Raw genomic sequence first — 19,925 nt, 5'->3', positions numbered from 1 at the left:
CGCTGCAACATTTCTAAAATGTCCAATTTGGCAAGTTGTGAGACAATAATACCAAAAATTCAGATCTTAAAGACCCAGTGTGGCCGAGTTTTGTTTGGAAGATGAAACACGCAAATACTGAAGTTATCACAGAATTTTCATGTAATAAACTCCGGACAGGCCCCGCCCCTGGCTTCAATACCTGAAAGATGTGCATTCGTTTGCAGTAATGAGTGCTCAGCCCTGATAGTCACGCAACTATACCTTGCAAATTGTCTAATTTACTGTAGTTGTCAACACACTAATTTTTCTTTTGTGCCTGGTCTTTGTCATTTGGTTTTCAGAATCACTCATGTTCAGTTTTAACCCCAAATGGCCCAGCAGTTTAGATCAGAGCCATTACAAGTGGATTACTAGAATAGGATGGAATGAAAGATATATTTCTTATACAAGGAAAACAGCTTAATTTTTCTTGCCTTGTTAGATTTTTTTTTTTTTTTAAGTAGCAATTCCTCTGCATCCCCAGAACTCGGTAATTACTTTAATGAGTACAGATATTAATTATGGTTTAAACTATGAAAATATGACCCACATTGTAATAAAGTGGAATATTCTATTAATCTAAAGCCTTTGTAGCCCATCTAGCTACAGGTCAGTGTAGACAGGATGGAGGGAATTGCTGGCATTAGATGCAGTGTGGATGAGGAGAAAGTGTTGCTGCTGTTTTCAACAGCTCTGTATATCTCCCTTGGGGGAGCATAATGGCATGATATACTGTATGGCAGGCTTATGTAACTGGAGGGAGGAATATTAATGGCTGTCCACTCAGGATGGGGTGAAAAAGGAATCAGATCAAAGCTCTCTGTCCCCAGCAGACACACTGAATTTGAACCTAGAACTGAGAGTCGCTCATCACTGTGCATGTGTTTGACTCGCAACGTAATGCCTCTGCTTCAGCCTTTTGTTTGTGGTGTCTCTTCCTCTTTTTGTGTGGTTACCCGGTGACTGTCCACTAAGAAGGTGTCTTCAGCAGGTCTGCGCTGACTCCAACATGACCAGCACTCCCAGCCCAACTGCCAGGTCAACTACGGTGATGCTGGATTACAGCTACAGCTTCAGCTAACCTTCAATTAACCCCTGACCCTCAGAGCCGCAGAATGCTGACTGGTAACTTCAAGGAAAAACCTCAATAAATAAGTGAGCACTCAATTATTAGAGGATAAAAATGATACAAACAATGACGACTTGAATCATATTTAAATATATGTGTGTACCAAAGTGAAGCAGCCAAAGAAAACACTTTTTGTTTTTTTACTCTCATCACCTGTAGCTGATGTAGTTTATTGTTCTAATTCAAACTGATTGTATCTTAATTTGCCATCAAGTTAGTTAAACACCTTTTAAAGACCCAGTTAAAAGCTTCAGAGCCAATTATCATTAATCAACCTTATGCACTTTTCACGGATCATTTGATCACTTTTTTGTGCAATTAAAATCTAATTGTAAAACATAGAAGCAACAAACTGGGATTAACGCTTGTGTAGAAGACTTCACGAGACCAAGTCTTCAACACAAGTTATCAAAGAGTTGTGACAGTGGGACATTTTGTGTTTTAAAAAATAAACTTCATTCAGTTCTCGTAGGCAGGCAAACTCTGATCTTGAACCACCAACATGCGACAATATCTCCACAATAAAAGTTTTATAGAGATTTTATATGCACATTTTACAAAGGAGATTGGAATCGCAAACTAGATTACAAGACTAAAGAACCAACCATACTGCAGCTCTATGTAGTGGGATTTAGATGAATGATTCTAAAAGTCCACCTCCACAGTCAGACTCGTGCAAAGGGGAGAGATGTGGTATGATGTAATTCAATATCTGCCCAAATATCTCAGTCCACTTCCGGCCTTTCAGAGCTTCCCGTTGCTGTGTTAAGTGTAACCGTCCATGGTTTCAGACAGCCCCATACACAAGCACACAGGACAACCACAACAATATGATCGATAGCACTATGTGTTCACGCTGTCTGGTGCCGATGTTATCAGGACAGTCAATAATCTCACTGATGGTTATACTGATGACGTGTTGTGTTGATGTTCTGTTATTAGTGTGAAGGGCAGTTCGGACTGAGATAAGGATCATTGTTGTCACAACACGTAGCTTTTTATAGACTCCTCCTGATAGTGTTGATGTTTTTCCACATGTTATATCTGCCACATGATTTCCAGGAAAAACCTGTTTCACAAGAAATTAATTTTTATTATTTGATGCTGGCCAGGTTTGTGTACCACAGGTGGAGGAGGGGTGATATCAGCTGACACAATTTCCAGACTGATACTGCTGGCAAGCAATGTGTTAGAATCTTTTTCGGCTTGTCTTCCACCTGACAGGTTCACCTGATTTCACAGGTCTGCCGATGCAAAACAGCAGTGTGTTACAAATACTGGAAATGTTTTTTAGTGGCTTGCCAAATTTGTTAAGTACTGTGAAAGAAATTCCTAGATTGTAAACTTCAAAGATGTATACATTTATTTGCATTTGGAAAGAAAATAACTGAGTTGTAACACCTTATAGCAAATTGTTGCTATTAAGAGAAAACAACTAGCACAAAGTCAACAAAAGGCCAAGAGCATTAGCTTGGAGAAAGAAACACCTTTAGGCACTCAACATGGGTGCTGCATGAATAGAAAACTTCACAAACTGCTGGATAAATATAGGAGGAGGCCTGCACATAGTTTTCAGTATAACTGTGTCCTACATTGACTTACTTCACCGTCTAATGCCATCAGAGAACTCCAAGAGGACCAGCACATCTGTCACAAAGGGAGGAGTGAAGGCCGGGAAACCCCAGAGCAAACTACAGCACATGTTGGGTACTTTGTTTTTTAAAGCCATTCTACCAGGCATACTGTATTTCCCCCTCACTGAAAGGTTTACTCTTGGTGCATCAACATTGTGGTACGAACTAGAGTGATGCTTTTCATGCCTGCTAAAGGGCCGTGGTATGAGGACAGTGGGCAGTCAGACTTTGATGGATAGTAATGTGGCCAGTTGTGCGTCCCCAGGGTTCTGTGGTTTAATGGATTCACTAGAGTAGGCCGGTGCAGAGCTGTTTAGCAGCTTAACAGATGGATCACTGTTTCTTTGCTGCTCTTTCATTAAGGATCAGTATTTACTGTTGATGAGGTAATGGAGGTCTGGTCCAGATCTTCAGTGAGGCTCAAAGCTATACAGGGAAATATGTTAGAGAAGGGGAGTTGTTTGTTTTCCACTTGACTTGACTATGTCTGATGTGGTAAAAGGGTATGTTTTCGACAAGCCAAAGTCACTGTGATGCTGGCCCGTAAATGTTCAATTTAAGACAAAAGCCAGGCCAAAAAGTATTGTTTTCTTTCACCATTTATTAATTCACCAAATACAGTGAAAATGGCATCGTAATATACAATGACTCATTCTTAGAATGTCATGACATTTTTGTTGCTTTTTTGCTTCATAAAACAATGTTTCATTATTGAAAATATTAAGGTTTCATGCACAACAAACCATATCCAGTTTCTTTAAAATAATGGTACAAAATAAACAAAATTAAAAAACAAAAACTGTAATGTTCAAAATCGGTCAAATAACAACGTTATTTGAGGATACTCGTAAACAGTGCAATATACTCTAAAACTGCCATTTTCTAACAAATTCATCAACAAAGCTCAAGTCACAGTATACGATTTCTTAATAATAGTTGAACATTGATGTGTGCAAAAACCCCGGACACATTCAGTTAGTCTTTAAAAAAACATCCAACCTCTGATATAGAATGAGACCTTTCCACCAAAATCTTAGATTCTCCTCTATGAAGCCTCGTCTCATCCCGTATATCCTCTCTGAAGTAGAAATACTTTTGTTGATGAATTGTAAGACGATAGACTAGCATATCATTTAAATAACAAATATTTAGATATAAAAATACAAATATGACTTTTGTTATAAAGAAGCGTGCCAGGGTAAGAGTGGTGGCACCTGTGTTGGCACCGGAGTGAAAGTTCATGCAAATAGATGGAGAAAAAACTTTCAATTTATAGAAGACAAAATACGAATAATTTCAAAAAATGAAAAGAACCAAATCATAGAAAGCATATTTTTTCCCATCAATTTCATGACTATTATTTTAAACATTTAGTATAATCTCCACATCTCTACTGGCCTCTGTAAATATCCTCTGCATTTTCAAATGAAAAAAAAAATCGAGAGAAAGAGGTGTGGGAGTGGGGCAGGGGGGTTAGATATGTGTAGGTGTAGGTCAGCTACATGAAGGTGCCATCTCGCGCCTTTGACCACTGATGAGTAATGCCAGAAGAAGAATGTGGCCTGTGGTTTAGGTTTAATCTGTGACTTTATGCTGTTCAACCGCCAAGAAAAAAAAAAAAAAAGTCAAAAAAACGAATGGGCTTCTACTACAGAAAATATTAACATTGCACCGTCCTTGGATATATGTTTGTACATACAACGGGTCTCCTCTATTTAGTAGACTCAAGAGTTTGGTTGGTCTGTTCTATTTATTTATTTATTTATTTTTTGTTGGATTTTTTTTTTGTTAGGTTTTTGTTTTTGGTATTTTTTTGGGTTTTTTTTTTTTTGTTTTTTTTGTTTTTTTTTTTTTTTGCGTTAGCAGCAACAGGAATGCATTGGACCGTGCTGAAAGGACAGCTCCCTTGAATGCACCGTCGCCGACTAAGTCAACAAAGCAAAGCCTACAGGAGGAGGGGGAGGGGCTGGGGGTGGGGGGGGGGGGGGTCAGAGCTTAGCCTACCTACTGTACAACTTATTGAAATAGGGCTGGGATTTTAGCGTCAGCCTCCAGTTGCAGTATTTTTGTTTCTTACAGCGCTTTTGGAAAGAAAAAAAAAAAGAGATGGTCGTGAAGTAATGACAAGTTCATCCATTATTAAAGTCAGCAGAGGTTGAGATACAGAGCAGGGTCCGCCATCTCAACATCTTGCTGCGCAGCAGTAGTTTAAAATCGGGATTCGTTTGAAGAATTGCCAGCAATCCCATGATAAGTCTTGGTCTTTTCCAGAGTCTTTCTCTCTTTTCTTCTTCCTTCTTTCTTCATTTCCCTCGCTCTTCCTTCATTTCTTTCCCTCTCTCCGTCTTCCCATCTTCGCCTTGTTTTTTTTCCATTCCTTTTCATCACCATCATCATCATCATCATCATCATCCCATCTTCACTTCGTGCTGCCGTTTTCTCCTGCAATCCTCGAACATGCACAGCCGACAAGTGCTTCAAATCGGTGATCAAAATTAAAAAAGTCTGCAAGGCATCGTCGACGCTTAAACGCCGGGTGAGGACTTGTCTGTCATCCCCTTAAGGACCTCGTCTATTCGGTCGTCCTCGATGACCACTGTGGAGACAGGAGGGGGGGATGTTTACTGAGAACATGTCAGCTGAGATTCCTGGAACATCTTTATGGGGGCTGGTTACTATCGTTATTTAGATTTATTATAGGAAACTCTCTGTCTCTCTGTCTAATGTGTCCAGATCTTATTATAGCAAATAGTGAAGGGTAACTTGGTGCATTAAATGGCCAAAGCCGGTGAGAGAAATGTGACTGTGGTGCGGCTGCAGGTGAATACGTAAACACACGAATGAATTAAAACACTACTGCAAATGCCGATAATCAGTTGGATTGGCGAAAACAACTCATTCTCGGCAATGGCGAGAGGAGCCAGGCTTTTATTCCTGCAACATGGGGTGTGTCCTTGATTGAAGATGTTTTTTTTTTTTTGTTGTTGTTGTTGTTGTTTTAGTGCATGTTGTCTAAGTAAACACGCCAAAACAAGCCAACGCAATGAAAGCTGCTGCACGGCGCGCTTAGAAAGCAACGAATTTGGAGAATCCTTTCTTAAAAGCAGGTTAATGCGAAGAGAATTTACGGCAAAATCTCAGGCATTGCTTTAAACGTTGCATGTTTCCGAAATTCTTCTATTTTTCTTATCACAAATAAATCTGAACGTGTGCCAACTGTGGTGACAGAACTGCTGAATGCCAATCCTTTTGTTAACAGTCCTTTACCTCGCTTGGCTCTGCCGATCTGTCCGAGCTTTGGGGGTCTTTTCGCCTGCGACGCAGAGAAAAAGGCGCTTGTGTCCTGCAGTCCGCAGCTAAAGGACATCTGGCTGACCTCGCTGTCCGCCCCGTAGCCGCTCATTTTGCCCTCGTTGTATGGCAGCACCTCGGACATTGTGGCACAATGGGCAAGACTCGCCGGCGTCTGGGAGGAGGATGGTGGGGGGGTCAGACAAAAAGTAGATAAAAGTCTTCCTCAGCGGTTTATATGCTCGTTAAGCGGTAGATTCCTTTTCGTTCACTTTGCATGGATCAGTGTTCGTCCTGCTGGAGCGGGGGGAGGTCCTCTCTGAGCGGTGTGGGTCAATGAAGTCTGAAGTCCAGGTTCTGTTGTGGTCTCTGTGGTCTCTCGTCTCTCGTGTTGCAGCTGCAGGGAGAAACAGCTATTATATGTGTGCGAGGAAGGGGGGAGGTGGGGGGGAGAGCGAGAGAGAGAGAGAGAGAGAGAGAGAGAGAGAGAGAGATGGAGCTGTGTTCGCCTGTGGAACTGGATGATGTCTGCTGAGGGAAGTGGGAGATCCCGGGATCATAAAGGAAACCCAGGCAGAACGGTGAAGTCATCCATCCGGGTTTTAAGCGCGCGGTCGTGCTCGTGTTCGTGCTCCAACGTGTCCGTGCGTGTGTAGTGTAGTGATAGTCCGGGTGGCAGAGGAGCAAGAGAGACATCAACAGGCAGCACATGAAATCACTCCGAGAAGTAGCTGCTTATCTTGCACTGAGTCCCAACTCCCTCCATTTTTAAGTTTATTGGAGACACAAAACTATAACAGTGACCCGGAAGATGAACGCAGTAAAAAAAAACAAATCACGTGACTGTTGACTGGAAATTTATATCAGTTCAACGAAAAGATCTTTTTTTTTTTTTTTTACTCACCACAAATCGGTCACATTATCAGGAGATGTGAGATCAAATTATTACCAGGTGGTGTAGTGTCTTTATTTTTTTAGAAAGAAAATGATCTGTCATTGCATAGTTGATAAAACTTTACAATATATCGACACTGTAAAAGTTTGGAACAAAGAAAGAATCCCTGTCTGAATGAAAAGATAAGATAAAGTAATCAAAGTTGTCAAGTCATATAACACTATGCTGATATTGTGTGAGACAATTAAAGTGATGCTATTATTATGCACATAATGTCAAGGTCGGTTGGGTGCTTCTTCTGTGTCCCTGCAGTAGGCTGTCTAAAAATGCAAGTGGTTGCGTTATGGAAAATATAGGCTTTAGTGCTTTGGGAGCTTGAGGCCGACCGAGGACTAAACGTCTTTGATCAGTCTTTTCTAAGTCTCTTGTAAGTCAACCAACTTTGTAAACCGTGAAGTACTATGTTTACCTCTTTAAGGCATCACAGAAGCAGTAGGGCACACAAGGGCAGACGCATAATTGTATGGATGAGATTGGCCCAGAAGAATGGAAAAGTTTCGCTTCAGCACCATGGACAGAGCCAGCATTATTGATACACCAGCAACATTAAAGATGACATCTTTTTTTTTTTTTTTTTTTTTTTTTGTTAAAGCCTGTGTTACATCACCTTGTCTGCATGGCATATGGTGTCTCATAAAAAACCAAAATAATGAGCTGACAAAAAGCGTATTACTGAACCAGCCCAATTTTAAAATTTCGGCCAGCTGACCTGTCTATAAACACTTCATAACCTCTGGATTGATGCGGTGACTCTCAGCTTTAGCAGCAAGCTGACAGTTTTAAGATCAGTGGTGTTGGAAAGGCTTTTTGGTTTCCTGCAGAAATGAGACGTCAAGTTGAAGTCAAAGGTACTGCAAGTAACCTCCAAATTCAACTATGCAATATAAAAAAAGCAGTCATTTAGACACAAATGAGGATCTCGATGGTTAGAAAAGTTTTCCCAACATGGAAAAGTACAACTAATTAGTCCACTTTTCTAACTGATTCCAAACACAACATATAAGGCTACATAATAGATTATGTGTCATTAATCCGCCAATATTTTCAGATATAATTCATTTGGGATGACTCACAAAGCTCTTCCCAGTCAATAAACAATAACCTCGAGCTGTCAACAAGTGGCGGTATGATTCATATGCGGGGGTTTGAGTGAGGGACAAGGACAGAACTGATCCACCTGGATCCAGATGCTGCTTCATAGTCACCATTTGAGATACGGAGGTGACATGCCAACTGGACAGTTCTGTCTTACCTCTTCCCTTAATAATGCGCTGCCATGCTTTAATGCAATGACTCCTGATTTGGTCCATCTCTGTTTAGTTTAAATTGATTTTTCTCTGTCCACATGCTGTGATTTTCTCCTACTCTTTTCTCTTCACTCTTCTTATCTTTCTCTGCCTCTTTAACAGGCAGCAGCTCTTAATGATCCAACTCACTCAATCAGTTCCCTCATCTCATCAAGGGCGCCCTTAAGTGTTTTTGTGTGTTTGTTTGTATGTATGCATGTGTGTGTGTGTGTGTCTGTGTGTGCTCCTGAAGCACTGCTTCCAATTACAAATGAATCATCATGCTGAGTCACTTACCCCCTCCCCACTTCTTCCCTCAGGCAGACCAAGCTCTGCTGAACTTACACACACATTGTGTCAATACACACTATGTTCCTCCATGAGGAGCACTGAGGAGAAACACAGATAACAAGCCCAGGATCAATTTCCCATGTATCAGCTCTTTGGATTTGTATAAGTTAGAGGGAGCAGGTGTATATTTCAGGAAACCTAAAAATGTAACTGAGAGGATAAGCAGAAAGCGTAGATAGAGGCACACCATCTGTAGTCGGGGACCAAGTGAACCGTGTGTGTGTGCATCTCCTTGCCTCGTCATGAAGCGTCATGAAGATTAATGCTGTTTGTTTTCCTGCATAAACATCCTCCAAAAAAAAAAAAAAAAAATTGTGAGAACATTGACAGAGCTGTGGCTCCGTGAATCAGTGAGCACATAGCTGAGAAAGAAAGTCTAAAGTCTCTGTAATTTCAAACTTTACGTCACCAAATCCCGTTCAGGTATCTTTGGAGATAGCAAGGTTTGCATCAGAAAAAAAAAGAAGTTACTTTCTACTTCTATGTTGATTGTTTGAATGTAAACACATTTAACTGTAACTACTATAACTAAGCAGCTAAGTCAATCGTAATTTCAAGCAAATTTGTAAAACATAATAATTCACATTAATAATCATCCAACAAGCAGTTGCATAAATGTTTGTAAGTAAAACATTAACAAACATTAACATTTACTTACAAACATTTATTTAAACATTTATAACATTTATCCTTTGTTTTATTTATACCGGCAACAATCAATATTCTATAAAAGAAAAGTCACTGTATTAGAAAAAAATTGTCATTTTTCTGACTCAACAGTTCTTCTCATCCCTGTGGAGAGTTGGAAGATAAATATCTGATTTGCATTCATCAGGAGGCTGTAAACACGACCCAAATGAATGATTTGGCTCCATAAATGTGAACACATTCACAGGCCACAGGCAGATGATAATTTGTCAGTGTTTCCAGTGTCCTGGACACAGCTGGCAATCATTTTTAGTAGACTATAAAGTACCGATCCAGTCGACGTAGCAGACTTCTGTTTGTTCAGCATTTCTATCTTGTCAATCATCTTGCAACGCCTCAGATCTGTCTGAAAATAGCCCCTGAAATAGGAAGTACAGATAGTATTTACTGTAGATTGGTCAGTAACAGGAGCACTGCTTGTGGGGAGATGTGTTACTATTGCACTGGGACGGCAACAGGAATCTCGGAGATGATTATTTACTTTTTGTTTATCTTTGTCCAATTGTTATTTGATTTCTTCGATTCTGAGTTCTCAACCTGCTACAATTTGGCACCAAACCGTTGTCATCTGTTCAAATTGAAAAGCCAACAAAACGCCAGAATCGTTATTATGGTACCGCTGTGTGTTTCCCTCTGACACCATCCCTGTCTCTTCTCTCCTCAGGGAGGGAGCGCACAGTTTGTTGATGAGAGGAGAAGCACTGCAGTCACCACCACCACTGAAAGTAGGCCACTTATCCCATGTTTCACTGCATGCTCAAAGCAGATGGATGTCAGTGGTAATTGGCATCAGGGACTGTGGCACGCTGTGATCGCTCTCGCTTCTGAGATACTGCATCTCTACCTTTCTCCCTGCTGTCTGGTAGGGTGTCTGCTAGCACTTTGCTGCCAAAGTGAATGAAAAAAGAAGGAGGGGGGAAAAAGGCCTCTACCCCGCCTTTACCCAAAGGGAAAACAAGCACATAAGGTCATGGTGTGCATGGATTTCAAAGATTTAGCCAAAACTTTTCCTGGAGAACTGGAGCTATGCCATTTTCATTTTACACTCCATTGTTTGCTAAACACAGAATTCACCTCCATCTGCTGTGGTTTAGCTGGTCTATGACAATTTTTGGTTTGAAGACTTAAGACCACGAAATCACGTCAGCTTCCATTTATATAAATACATGCACAACAAAGCAATTATCTGGTAATTGATGTTATTGTCACTCCATGGCATCAACACTAATAGCAGCTGTCAGCACATTGCTTTAGGCTATAAGTGTCAGCGTTTATAGCCTCACATAATTACTATGGCACTGCTAAGATTCCCGTGTTTAGCAGGTGTAATTCATTATCATCAAGTGAATGGTCAAGATATTTGCTGATAATAATACAAGCTAACAGCCATTAGATCCACGCATTAGAAATGAATAAATAAGTTTCCACCTGAATGAAATTCCACTGTCGGCACGCTCATCGTCACAGAGCAGGGTCTCCACCAATGAATCATGGCCAATTATGGAATAATCATATAATTGAAAGTGCCTGTCTGCTATCACAGCAGATTAAACAGGATTTTATGGCATACATTAATTGCATCCAACCATCCACTGGGGTCAGTGTCCTTGCTCATTGTCAGCCAGTGCAGCGTTATCACTGTGAACAAAGGCGGACCTCTAGTGGTGGAAGCAGTAAATCTTTATTCATTCAGATCGTCTGAAATAGGTCAAATAAATGCCTCTTCTTGAGCTATTTTCTTAAAGTAACAGCGACGATGATCACAACTTCGGCAAAATCATCACTGTACTTTTCAAAACTTTCATGGCTATGTAAATTGTACATACATTTATAAATTAGTTGGATCAATTACTCTAATTAGTGGAGCATTCACTCTCCTCAAAAGCATTTGGAGTGTGTTTTTATCCTTTTAATTGCTCAACGAGAATGAACAAATCATATGCCGTTGTGTTTTTCCATGCCCCCAGAGGTCTTCAAGAGATACAGGATACAGGAATAGTGTGCTCCCTGAGAGCCACAGCTGCTGTTCTGCTGACAGAGCTCATGAAGAATTTGTCAAAGTAGACCCTTACGACCGTTGAAGATTTATGGGATCCCGTGTCACCCACCTGCTCCTTTTCCACCGCCACTCAAGCACAATGCACACGGACATGCACATATTGGGGCCTATTAGTTTTTCCCCTTCTGCGTTATTGCTTTTCATGTTCACACTGTTCTAAACATCTCCTCGCTGCTTGTTAGAGATGACAGGAATAGTCAGCTCAATGACTCACTAAAGTCTTTTCAGACACCAGGTGCTGTCAACAAGCATGTGTACCCCTATGGAGAGGCAGAAAACCCTGTCATGAATTAATTTGATGCTGTCCTGTGAAACACATGGATCTATTCAGGCATTAACTACTTTCCTTATGTTTCAGAGAACTTTATATCAGTATGTGGTTGGATATCACAATCGTACAGTGCATTACATTAACTAGAGCTAACTGGACTTATCAAACCTGGACCTCAGCGAAACCAAAAAGGTCAAAGCCTTTGATCATAATATGTGATTTCAACTATACCTGCCTGTTAATTTTAACGAAGTCCAAAGCGATAGAGTATTTTGTTTCTCATACAGTGTACAGTGCCTGTATGGGATCCACAATAGTTCATTTTGTTTTTAGCTTTCATCTATCTCATCTCTAGACGTTAGATTTCTTTTTTATATGAATAACTAATGATAGGGATATTTTAGTAATCAGTTTATCCCCATTGTGTTATGATTGATGGTTTACTGAATTTTTTTACAACGCTACACCCACTCGTGCCTGTTGCTGTCACTAGATGCAGCTTCAGTAAACTCAAGAAACTCACATATTCAGGCTGGAGGGGAAAAAAAACAGCTTCGCACTTCGATCAGATTTAATTTATTAATTTCAATAAATCTGAGCCAGTAGCAGCCATATAAATTATCTGAATAAGGCACATAATAAACATCTAGGAAAATAAATATTTCTATTGCATATTTTTACATGCAATTTCCAATTGCCTAGCACATATTTGTAGCACTGAATGAAACTTCATGGTGAACTAAATCTTTGTAATATACCTCTATAACTCACATTTTATGAATACATACAGTACATATGTACATACAGTATACCCATGGCAGTAATGACAGTTCATTTTTGCCCTTTGTTTTTTAGTTCTAAATGCAGTGCTCTAGACCTTATATGTGTAAAGCCGGTAAAGTTTGAATGGTGATTAGGTTCCACTGAGGTAATTTGGTGTCACAGGTGCGTCAGACATGGAAAAGTGGCACCACTCTGCTGATATTCTGCCTACAAATGGGGCATAGGTGCTGTGGAAGGGCCAGGTAGCAGCTGTGGCAGCAGCACACATGCCCACAGTCCAACAGAATACAGTCACGTGGCTGACTGAGGCAAATCACACAGACATTCTCTATGTGATTCTCAAGCCCATCTTGAAGAGCCTCGGTGCCCGCCATAGCACTACGCGATCGCTGCACCTCAGCCTGAAGTCTCTCATATTCACTCCTCATCTGCTCCCATTCCCGTCGAACTCTTACGTGGTTATAATAGCGTCGACCGACCCAGAGGATAATCACTGCTCCGGCCAAAGCAGAGGCAACAGCAATGGCCTTCCACCAAACAGTCACGTTCTCTAGATCCTGTCGTAGGGTGTCAGAGTCCATGGTACTCAAGAAGTACTGTGCACTGTTTGAAGGGGCTCGAAGATTCAGGGTACCGTCTGTGTCCAGTATTAACTCACCTACTCCTGTAAGAGTTGCACCCACCTGACAGAGGAGGGGAATTTTTATAAACATCATATTTGAGAAGTAATTGTTATTATCGTTATGTTTTCGTAATTGAATGGAAATTAATGACATTAGTAGATTTTAACAAAGTTAGCATCTATTAAAACAACTTACTTTGAGCATTTCCTCTGTCTCCAGTTGCCCTTTAAGTTTCTCCCCACTAAAATATTGTCCTACGATGTCACCCAAGCTGTAATTGACCTGGTGAAACTTCTCATGAGTAATTTCCATGTGCAGTCCAGAGGCTTGCAAAGGGCACAGGACTCTGACTGCAGTTTCGTCTGATCCCACTAGCACAAAGGGAACAGAATTTACTCTTTGGTGCAAGAGCTGCTCTCTGTCTATCCTGCAACACATAGAGGGAAAAGCAATTGGTCTTTTTAGTGTACACATATTAATATACAAGACAAAAAGATCAACACTAAGATGAGGTGATGTCATATGTGGAAATGATCGAGGCAGATAAAAAAATTTAAGTTAAAAAGTGGGAGTAGTCACAGCATCATAATACTTCACTGCCTTGACATAGTACTCACCAACTGCCTGAAATGCTGTTCCACACAAGCCTGTGTTCTCTCAACATGAATTTTTGTAACACACCAAAAATTTCTCTTTGAAACTGACTCCTCAGAGGCTCGCCTATGGGCTGCACAGCACCTGCATGCGCAAGCATAAACACACAACACAGAATAGGAGGTAAAGAAGGAATGCCATCTTTCAGAGGACAAATCTGCATCAACTTTTGTTGCATCAGAAATAGTAAGGATCTGGTTACCTTCAATGACAGCGTACTGTAGACATGCTCCTGGAGTTGCCTTCAAAATATCTTTGAGTTTCCCATCTATGGTGAAGTGTGGCGCATCCTGACAACACAAAAGAAACACTAATTGTAGACACAGCATTCATACTGTAGGAAAGAAGCTTCAGCTTTCTGTTACACAAACATTTTCTTACTATTTTTGAATAGCACTATACTGTACTTTTACAATCCTCAAAATACTAAACCATGCACCTTGTCACTGTTGCAGCAGTTTAATACTGCTTCAGCCCCAAGCTTACTACTTAAAGTTGGTAACTGGTTACTGGCCTTAGTGTTGATCTAAACATGACTTCCAGCTGAATGTGAAAGCTGAAAATTGTTAACATGGCTTGACAATTACTCCCATTTCTATCCGTTTCACATAGCAATACAAAGAAAAAGTGTGAATTAGCAAAATATAAAGTAAAATTATGTCCACTACACATGATCCAGAACTAACATCAAGTTTATTCACTGTTGTCCGACTCTTCCTGTAGAAATAGTAACAGATGCCTGAGAGGGCAAGGCTGGCCCCAAGACACACCGCCTCCGTAACCGTCACTGAAAATCCCTCCATCGGTCTCTTGTCACAGTTCTAGGAGCAAACCAGAACAATCAGGTGCTAGGTAAGGATAACGAAACATCAACATCAATTAAGTATTGATTGGCCAAATGTTAGTGTGGATTAAATAATACAGTAGTCAATATTTTGATTCTGTCTCTTTAAGTGAGAAAAATTGTTAAGAAGAAGAAGAATCAATTCCCGACTGCAAGATGTAAACAATTTTGAATTAAGTTTTATGCAGCTTGTGAGTTTGCATCTACAATTTATTGTTTATAAGTATGGATTGTAAAGCACGTGAAGTCTTGGCCAAAAAGAGTTTGTGGTCCAGCTGATGTTGTCAAGGCAGCCCCAACAGTGCCTCTACACCTTTTCATTAAATGATAATAATCTTAAAAATAATTATAACATTGATGACATACATCGGCACTCTCCAGCGTTAGCATGGCGCTGTATTAGACTGCAACATTTAATGTTAGCTAACCGAAAGGGTAACAATAATTAATGTATAAAAGTAAACATATTCTCGTGATAAAGTGCAACAAACAGGTTTGTTTTCTTACCTGTCAGAGGAAAGAAAAGTCCTGACCGAGCCGTTCCGTCCATGTCATATGACGTAGGGGACGAAAACGGCGGTCACGTGTCATAGTCGGCGCACGTCATTTGCGCCATCCCTCCACGTCGCCTTTACGCCGCCGAGATGGCAGGAGGTGTACGGAGAAAGTCTCCCGGTGCTCCGAGCCCGCTGTGGGGGAAGCTCCGCACGCTGTGGCAGGACAAACATCTGGTCCTGTTCAAGACTGAGTACACGGCCCTGGTCACTTCCGTTTTGTGGTTCCTGGAGATCGGGATCAATGTGTGGGTCATACAAAAAGTAGCATGTGAGTAAGCTGCTCGGCTAGTTAGCATGCTAATATCTTTTGTTATTGGATTGAACCTGCCTGTGCGCTAGGTAGGTAGCGTTAGCAAACCCTCTGTGCCACCTGTCAGAAGGGAATTTACTGTCTTTGCATGACCACCGACAGCAGCTCTGTCACTGCGATAAATTACATGCATCGTTCTCAGCAGCTGCTACTTTTAAAGGTTTACGCAGGTAAAAATTTTCCACTGACTGTAAACTTGTAGAAGCATGTTAAATACTGCTATAATGTAACCCAGAAATCTGAACATTAGTTTGTCAACTATCTTTGCTGTCCTTAATTCCACTTACTTTATTATTTTTCATTATGAAATTAATTAATTAATACACAGAAATTTGCGGAAAAACTGCATTATCCATTACCCAGTTGTTTTTTTTGCCCTTGATTTGTCTCACCAATGCCCCAGACCTACCTACATAAAGTTATAAAATTGACCGTGATGTTAATGAGTGAAAACTAACATATTTAAACCACAAAGCTAAGATCCAGGGAGCTTTTGACATCTTTTGTACTATTGCTGAGTTATGGCTTTAGAAGGTTGTTTGTTTTGTTTTTTCCCCCAGGGTGTTACAACAATGATAATGGTTATTGGCTAATCTTGTTGAAAATTTCTATACTTGCAGACACTGAAATAGACTGGAAAGCCTATATGGATGAAGTTGAGGGGTTCATCAATGGCACCTATGACTATACTCAGCTTAAAGGAGACACGGGCCCCTTGGTGTAGGTTTGAAATGTCTTTTGTGTTGTGGGTCTCTCAATCCTGTAATTAAATGTAATTTTGAATACAGGCCTCTGAGATCAATGAACACCTTGTTGTTGCAGGTACCCAGCAGGCTTTGTCTACATCTTCGCGGCTTTGTATTATATCACAAGTCATGGGCTGAACATCCGTCTGGGCCAGTACATTTTTGCTGTTTTCTACCTCATCACGCTGTTGCTCATCTTCAGGATATACAATCGTACTAAGAAGGTGAGTTTGTAGTTGTGCAACTGGAACCTTGATTTATTTATTTATTTATTTTCCCCCTGCTATATGCCACTAAGTCGAAGTAGTTTGTTATTAAGGCTTACATAACCGGGGTCTCTTTCCATGATAACAATTATTCCCCTCCGTTTCATTTCTCCAGGTTCCTCCCTATGTGTTTTTCTTTGTTTGTTGCGCTTCCTATCGGATCCACTCCATCTTTGTGCTGCGTCTCTTCAATGATCCAGTGGCCATGATGCTGCTTTTTGCAGCTGTCAACCTCTTCATGGATGGACGATGGACCCTGGGTTGTGGTGTCTACAGGCAAGTGTGGACACTTCAATGTATCCTCTTATCCAATGTCTCCCACTGATAATCAAGAGTACTGTATTAACAGATGATATGTTTATTTAGTTATTTTCAAATCATCATACAGTATGTTGTGAATTTTTGCCACGTGTTATGTTATGAAATTACAACTCGGTCTCCCTCTCTTTCTGACAGTTTAGCAGTATCTGTCAAGATGAACATATTTCTTTTTGCCCCTGGGCTACTTTTCCTACTCCTCTCTGAGTTCGGTCTGATCAGAACAATCCCAAAACTTTCTCTTTGTGCAGGTATACAGGTAAATATTTCCTGCAAAAAAAAAAACAACTTTGCTTTCTTACATGATCACCTAAATGTATATTAATGTGACCACTGAATGAATCTGTTTTGATATCACAGCTTTTGCTGGGCCTGCCTTTCCTTCTGGAGAATCCCATCGGGTACATGAGCCGGGCTTTCGATCTTGGCCGTCAGTTCATGTTCAAGTGGACGGTGAACTGGCGCTTCCTGCCAGAATGGCTCTTCTTGAATCGTTATTTTCACTTGGTCCTGCTGGCCGCCCACCTGCTAACCTTGCTGCTTTTTGCTTTCTGGCGGTGGAAGAGGTGAGACAAAATTTTACTGTGCCAAGTTCACTGTCGGCAGGCTTAAAATGTTGCCACAACACCACAGGTGTTAACTCAATAAATATTTCATGTCATGGGCCTAGATGTTTTTGTATATTCAGCGAGAGTGCCTGTGCTAATTATATAGATCGCAGCAGCAACTTGCAGCACAAAGGGCTTTTATTTAAATAGGTTATCATAACTATAACAACTGCTCTATCATCTCCATCACCTGCGTAGTGGGGAAATCTTTCTGGGATTATAAAATATATAATATTATACTAATGTTTCACATCACTACGAACAAGTTTAGTGCTCGGCTGTAAAGCAATAATATGAAAGTAACTTGTCCGTGTTGGGTTTATTGTAGCAGACGTGCACAAATAACATTTGTGAAGTGGTGACTTGGTGTTCATTAATATGTGATTTAATGTTCTCAAAGAGAGCACAGTTTAGAGAAATTGGTTGACTGGTTTAGAAAGTGTCTTATGCAACCACAAGCTTTAACATTGCATCATTTTACGAGCTATAAAATCTTACTGACCTAAAAGTAAAAGGGCAGATTTTCCTGCACAATCCAATTATCTGGATTTTTTCTGTTTTTTGTGTTCTCAAAAATGGTAATGCCAGGTAAATTTATATGTTGGATCTGTCATTAAGGGATGCAACATTATTTTTATCATTATAACATTGTGGTCATAGGAGTGGAATAAAAAAAAAAAAAAAAAAAAAAAAAAGCTTTGTGCAAACTTCCTCCTTATTTTTCTCTTAACAGGCCACGAGAAAGCATCTTAGAAATCCTCAAGGAGCCTGGAAAGAGGAAAATTCCCCCTCAGAAGAACACTGTGGATCATATCCTTCTGCCCCATGTGAATATATTCCTATCTATAGAATAAGGACACATTCATGTTCACGTTGGTCAGAGCTGGGTTTTCTTTGGTAAACCTTAACAGACCAACACAGATAGTGCTCATTCTCTTCACCTCTAACTTCATTGGCATGTGCTTCAGTCGCTCGTTGCACTACCAGTTCTACGTCTGGTACTTCCACACGCTGCCTTACCTGCTCTGGAGTGGAGGAGTCAAGAAGTTGGCCCACCTTCTTCGGTAAGAAAGTTTAACTTCAGCTCTGGACATGTTTTACACAATCACCAAACATTCAGCTACTAGTTAAGACATTATTGCTTGTCCTCGTGTCCAGGGTCCTGATTCTTGGTCTGATCGAGCTTTCATGGAACACATACCCCTCCACTAACGGTAGTTCAGCCACGCTCCATGTGTGCCATCTCATCATCCTTCTCTGTCTGTGGCTGGCTCCACCCCTGCAATCAGCCCCAGCAGAAACACAACAAAATGCACCGGTCAAGGACAAAAATCAGTGAGCCACAGTCTGATCAGACCGGATGTCGTATTCGGTCAAATCAGCTGCTGAACAGTCTCCATCCACCTCCTCTCATTGATCTTTTTAGCACAGAGCAGAAGGAGGTTGCTGGTGTAGACTGTTAATGAAAGGAGCCACTTCATGCTTCTCACCTCAGCTCACTGCTAAGAGTGAAGTACTTGAACGTGTGGGTTTAGTCCGCAGACACATACCTGCATGATGAAATGAATGGAAGTCGTTCCTTGAAGAGATGAAAAGAAGAAACAATATGGATACTCAGGTTTCATTTTCAAATACACAATAGGAGTATAGTACAGTGCTAAGAGGAAATTGTGAATGTTTGTTTTTTTTTTTCCCCCCCTTGTGTGAAAAGATTAAATAGATTATATTTCTACTCAGTGTGTAAAAATGACAATAGGCCCATAATTCAACTGACCCCATTATATCAGAATTAATTTACTGGTGCACTAACTATCTTCTATGTTGTGTAAAGAAAGCCATGACCATACCATTAGGTAATAACTTAGTGCAACGCTTGAAATCACTTATATATCAGGCAAAAGATTCTGGCATATTCATTTGCTACCCATGCAAGTAGAAATAATTTCAATTTTCCCCAGCAAATGCTTTTCCAATAGTATAATTTTAGACAATTATGCAAACGAGACAATCAACAATTACCGGTATTTGTCTGATTTATTAGCTAAATGATCCATCCTCAGCTATGAGCGCTTCCCGCTCTCATCAGCACGTTACTTGAAGGCTATACAACAGAATGAAACGGCAAAAGTGTATTATTTTATATTAAAGAGAGATTCCACTTAACCTTGATGTTATGTTTCATCTGATGCTATTTGTTTCTTCTTTTTGAACACCTTGGTTTGTTATACATTACAACATATACAGCTAAATTCCAGCATGGTTCATTTTTATTTATTATCCCAATTAGTTCATTGTTTCAAGTAATCTTTCATTAGTTTATCAAATAATCATCTTTATAATCAAAATAACTCATGTCTGACTAATTGCAATAATACATTCTGCAAATAAATGACATTATACTGAAAGGAAGCTAAAATGTAAGACTACAAAAAAGCCAAGTCAGGTAGTAAAGGCATTCTTGTGATTGCATATAGCATGTTTATAATAAAAGGCCACTTCAGTCAATATTCT

At 40.3% G+C, this 19,925-nt stretch overlaps 4 protein-coding genes across 5 annotated transcripts in view; 2 read left to right on the top strand and 2 right to left on the bottom strand.

The window, feature by feature from the left end:
- ece2a (endothelin converting enzyme 2a) overlaps positions 1 to 10,335 on the top strand; it is a 75,789-nt gene extending 65,454 nt beyond the window's left edge. The window contains exon 4 of the mRNA XM_029524935.1: positions 10,040 to 10,335. Within this exon, the coding sequence (XP_029380795.1) occupies positions 10,040 to 10,276 (237 nt within the window). The 3' untranslated portion in view covers positions 10,277 to 10,335. The remainder of the gene's footprint in view (positions 1 to 10,039) is intronic.
- Positions 3,366 to 6,526, bottom strand: camk2n2a (calcium/calmodulin-dependent protein kinase II inhibitor 2a). Its single transcript, XM_029524936.1, has 2 exons — positions 6,052 to 6,526; positions 3,366 to 5,380 (listed from the first exon to the last, which is right to left on the bottom strand). The coding sequence occupies exons 1-2, from the start codon at positions 6,218 to 6,220 to the stop codon at positions 5,310 to 5,312; spliced, it is 240 nt and encodes a 79-aa protein (XP_029380796.1). The 5' UTR covers positions 6,221 to 6,526; the 3' UTR covers positions 3,366 to 5,309.
- Positions 10,336 to 11,382: 1,047 nt separating the features above from the next.
- On the bottom strand, positions 11,383 to 15,170 carry mul2 (mitochondrial E3 ubiquitin protein ligase 2). The gene is made up of 6 exons (XM_029524623.1): positions 15,117 to 15,170; positions 14,452 to 14,586; positions 13,968 to 14,055; positions 13,729 to 13,849; positions 13,307 to 13,538; positions 11,383 to 13,171 (listed from the first exon to the last, which is right to left on the bottom strand). Exons 2-6 carry the CDS (start codon positions 14,566 to 14,568, stop codon positions 12,656 to 12,658), a joined length of 1,074 nt encoding a protein of 357 aa, XP_029380483.1. The 5' UTR covers positions 14,569 to 14,586; positions 15,117 to 15,170; the 3' UTR covers positions 11,383 to 12,655.
- Positions 14,333 to 19,906, top strand: alg3 (ALG3 alpha-1,3- mannosyltransferase). 2 transcript variants are annotated; one of them, XM_029524622.1, is made up of 10 exons: positions 14,333 to 14,617; positions 15,174 to 15,434; positions 16,097 to 16,196; positions 16,299 to 16,446; positions 16,604 to 16,764; positions 16,945 to 17,065; positions 17,167 to 17,372; positions 18,148 to 18,224; positions 18,334 to 18,478; positions 18,573 to 19,906. In XM_029524622.1, the coding sequence occupies exons 2-10, from the start codon at positions 15,254 to 15,256 to the stop codon at positions 18,751 to 18,753; spliced, it is 1,320 nt and encodes a 439-aa protein (XP_029380482.1). In that variant the 5' UTR covers positions 14,333 to 14,617; positions 15,174 to 15,253; the 3' UTR covers positions 18,754 to 19,906. The 2 variants fall into 2 exon arrangements, with proteins under 2 accessions (XP_029380482.1, XP_029380481.1); XM_029524621.1 differs by having other exon boundaries at positions 15,124 to 15,434.
- The last annotated feature ends 19 nt before the right edge of the window (positions 19,907 to 19,925 follow it).

The sequence above is a fragment of the Echeneis naucrates genome, chromosome 17 (genome assembly GCF_900963305.1).
Source record: "Echeneis naucrates chromosome 17, fEcheNa1.1, whole genome shotgun sequence".
NCBI classification, from domain to species: Eukaryota; Metazoa; Chordata; class Actinopteri; order Carangiformes; family Echeneidae; genus Echeneis; species Echeneis naucrates.
The sequence above is the reverse complement of the archived record's forward strand: the minus strand, read 5'-3'. Positions and strand labels throughout refer to the sequence as shown.

Excerpts from the sequence above, each read along its gene's own strand:
- camk2n2a (XM_029524936.1), bottom strand. The coding sequence starts at position 6,220 with ATGTCCGAGGTGCTGCCATACAACGAGGGCAAAATGAGCGGCTACGGG. Across the intron at positions 5,381-6,051 it reads GATCGGCAGAGCCAAGCGAG|TGGTCATCGAGGACGACCGA; the intron begins GTAAAGGACTGT and ends CTGTCTCCACAG.
- mul2 (XM_029524623.1), bottom strand. The coding sequence starts at position 14,568 with ATGGAGGGATTTTCAGTGACGGTTACGGAGGCGGTGTGTCTTGGGGCC. Across the intron at positions 13,850-13,967 it reads ACAGTACGCTGTCATTGAAG|GTGCTGTGCAGCCCATAGGC; the intron begins GTAACCAGATCC and ends TTGCGCATGCAG. Across the intron at positions 13,172-13,306 it reads AGACAGAGGAAATGCTCAAA|GTGGGTGCAACTCTTACAGG; the intron begins GTAAGTTGTTTT and ends CTCCTCTGTCAG.
- alg3 (XM_029524622.1), top strand. The coding sequence starts at position 15,254 with ATGGCAGGAGGTGTACGGAGAAAGTCTCCCGGTGCTCCGAGCCCGCTG. Across the intron at positions 15,435-16,096 it reads GGTCATACAAAAAGTAGCAT|ACACTGAAATAGACTGGAAA; the intron begins GTGAGTAAGCTG and ends CTATACTTGCAG. Across the intron at positions 18,479-18,572 it reads AAGTTGGCCCACCTTCTTCG|GGTCCTGATTCTTGGTCTGA; the intron begins GTAAGAAAGTTT and ends CCTCGTGTCCAG.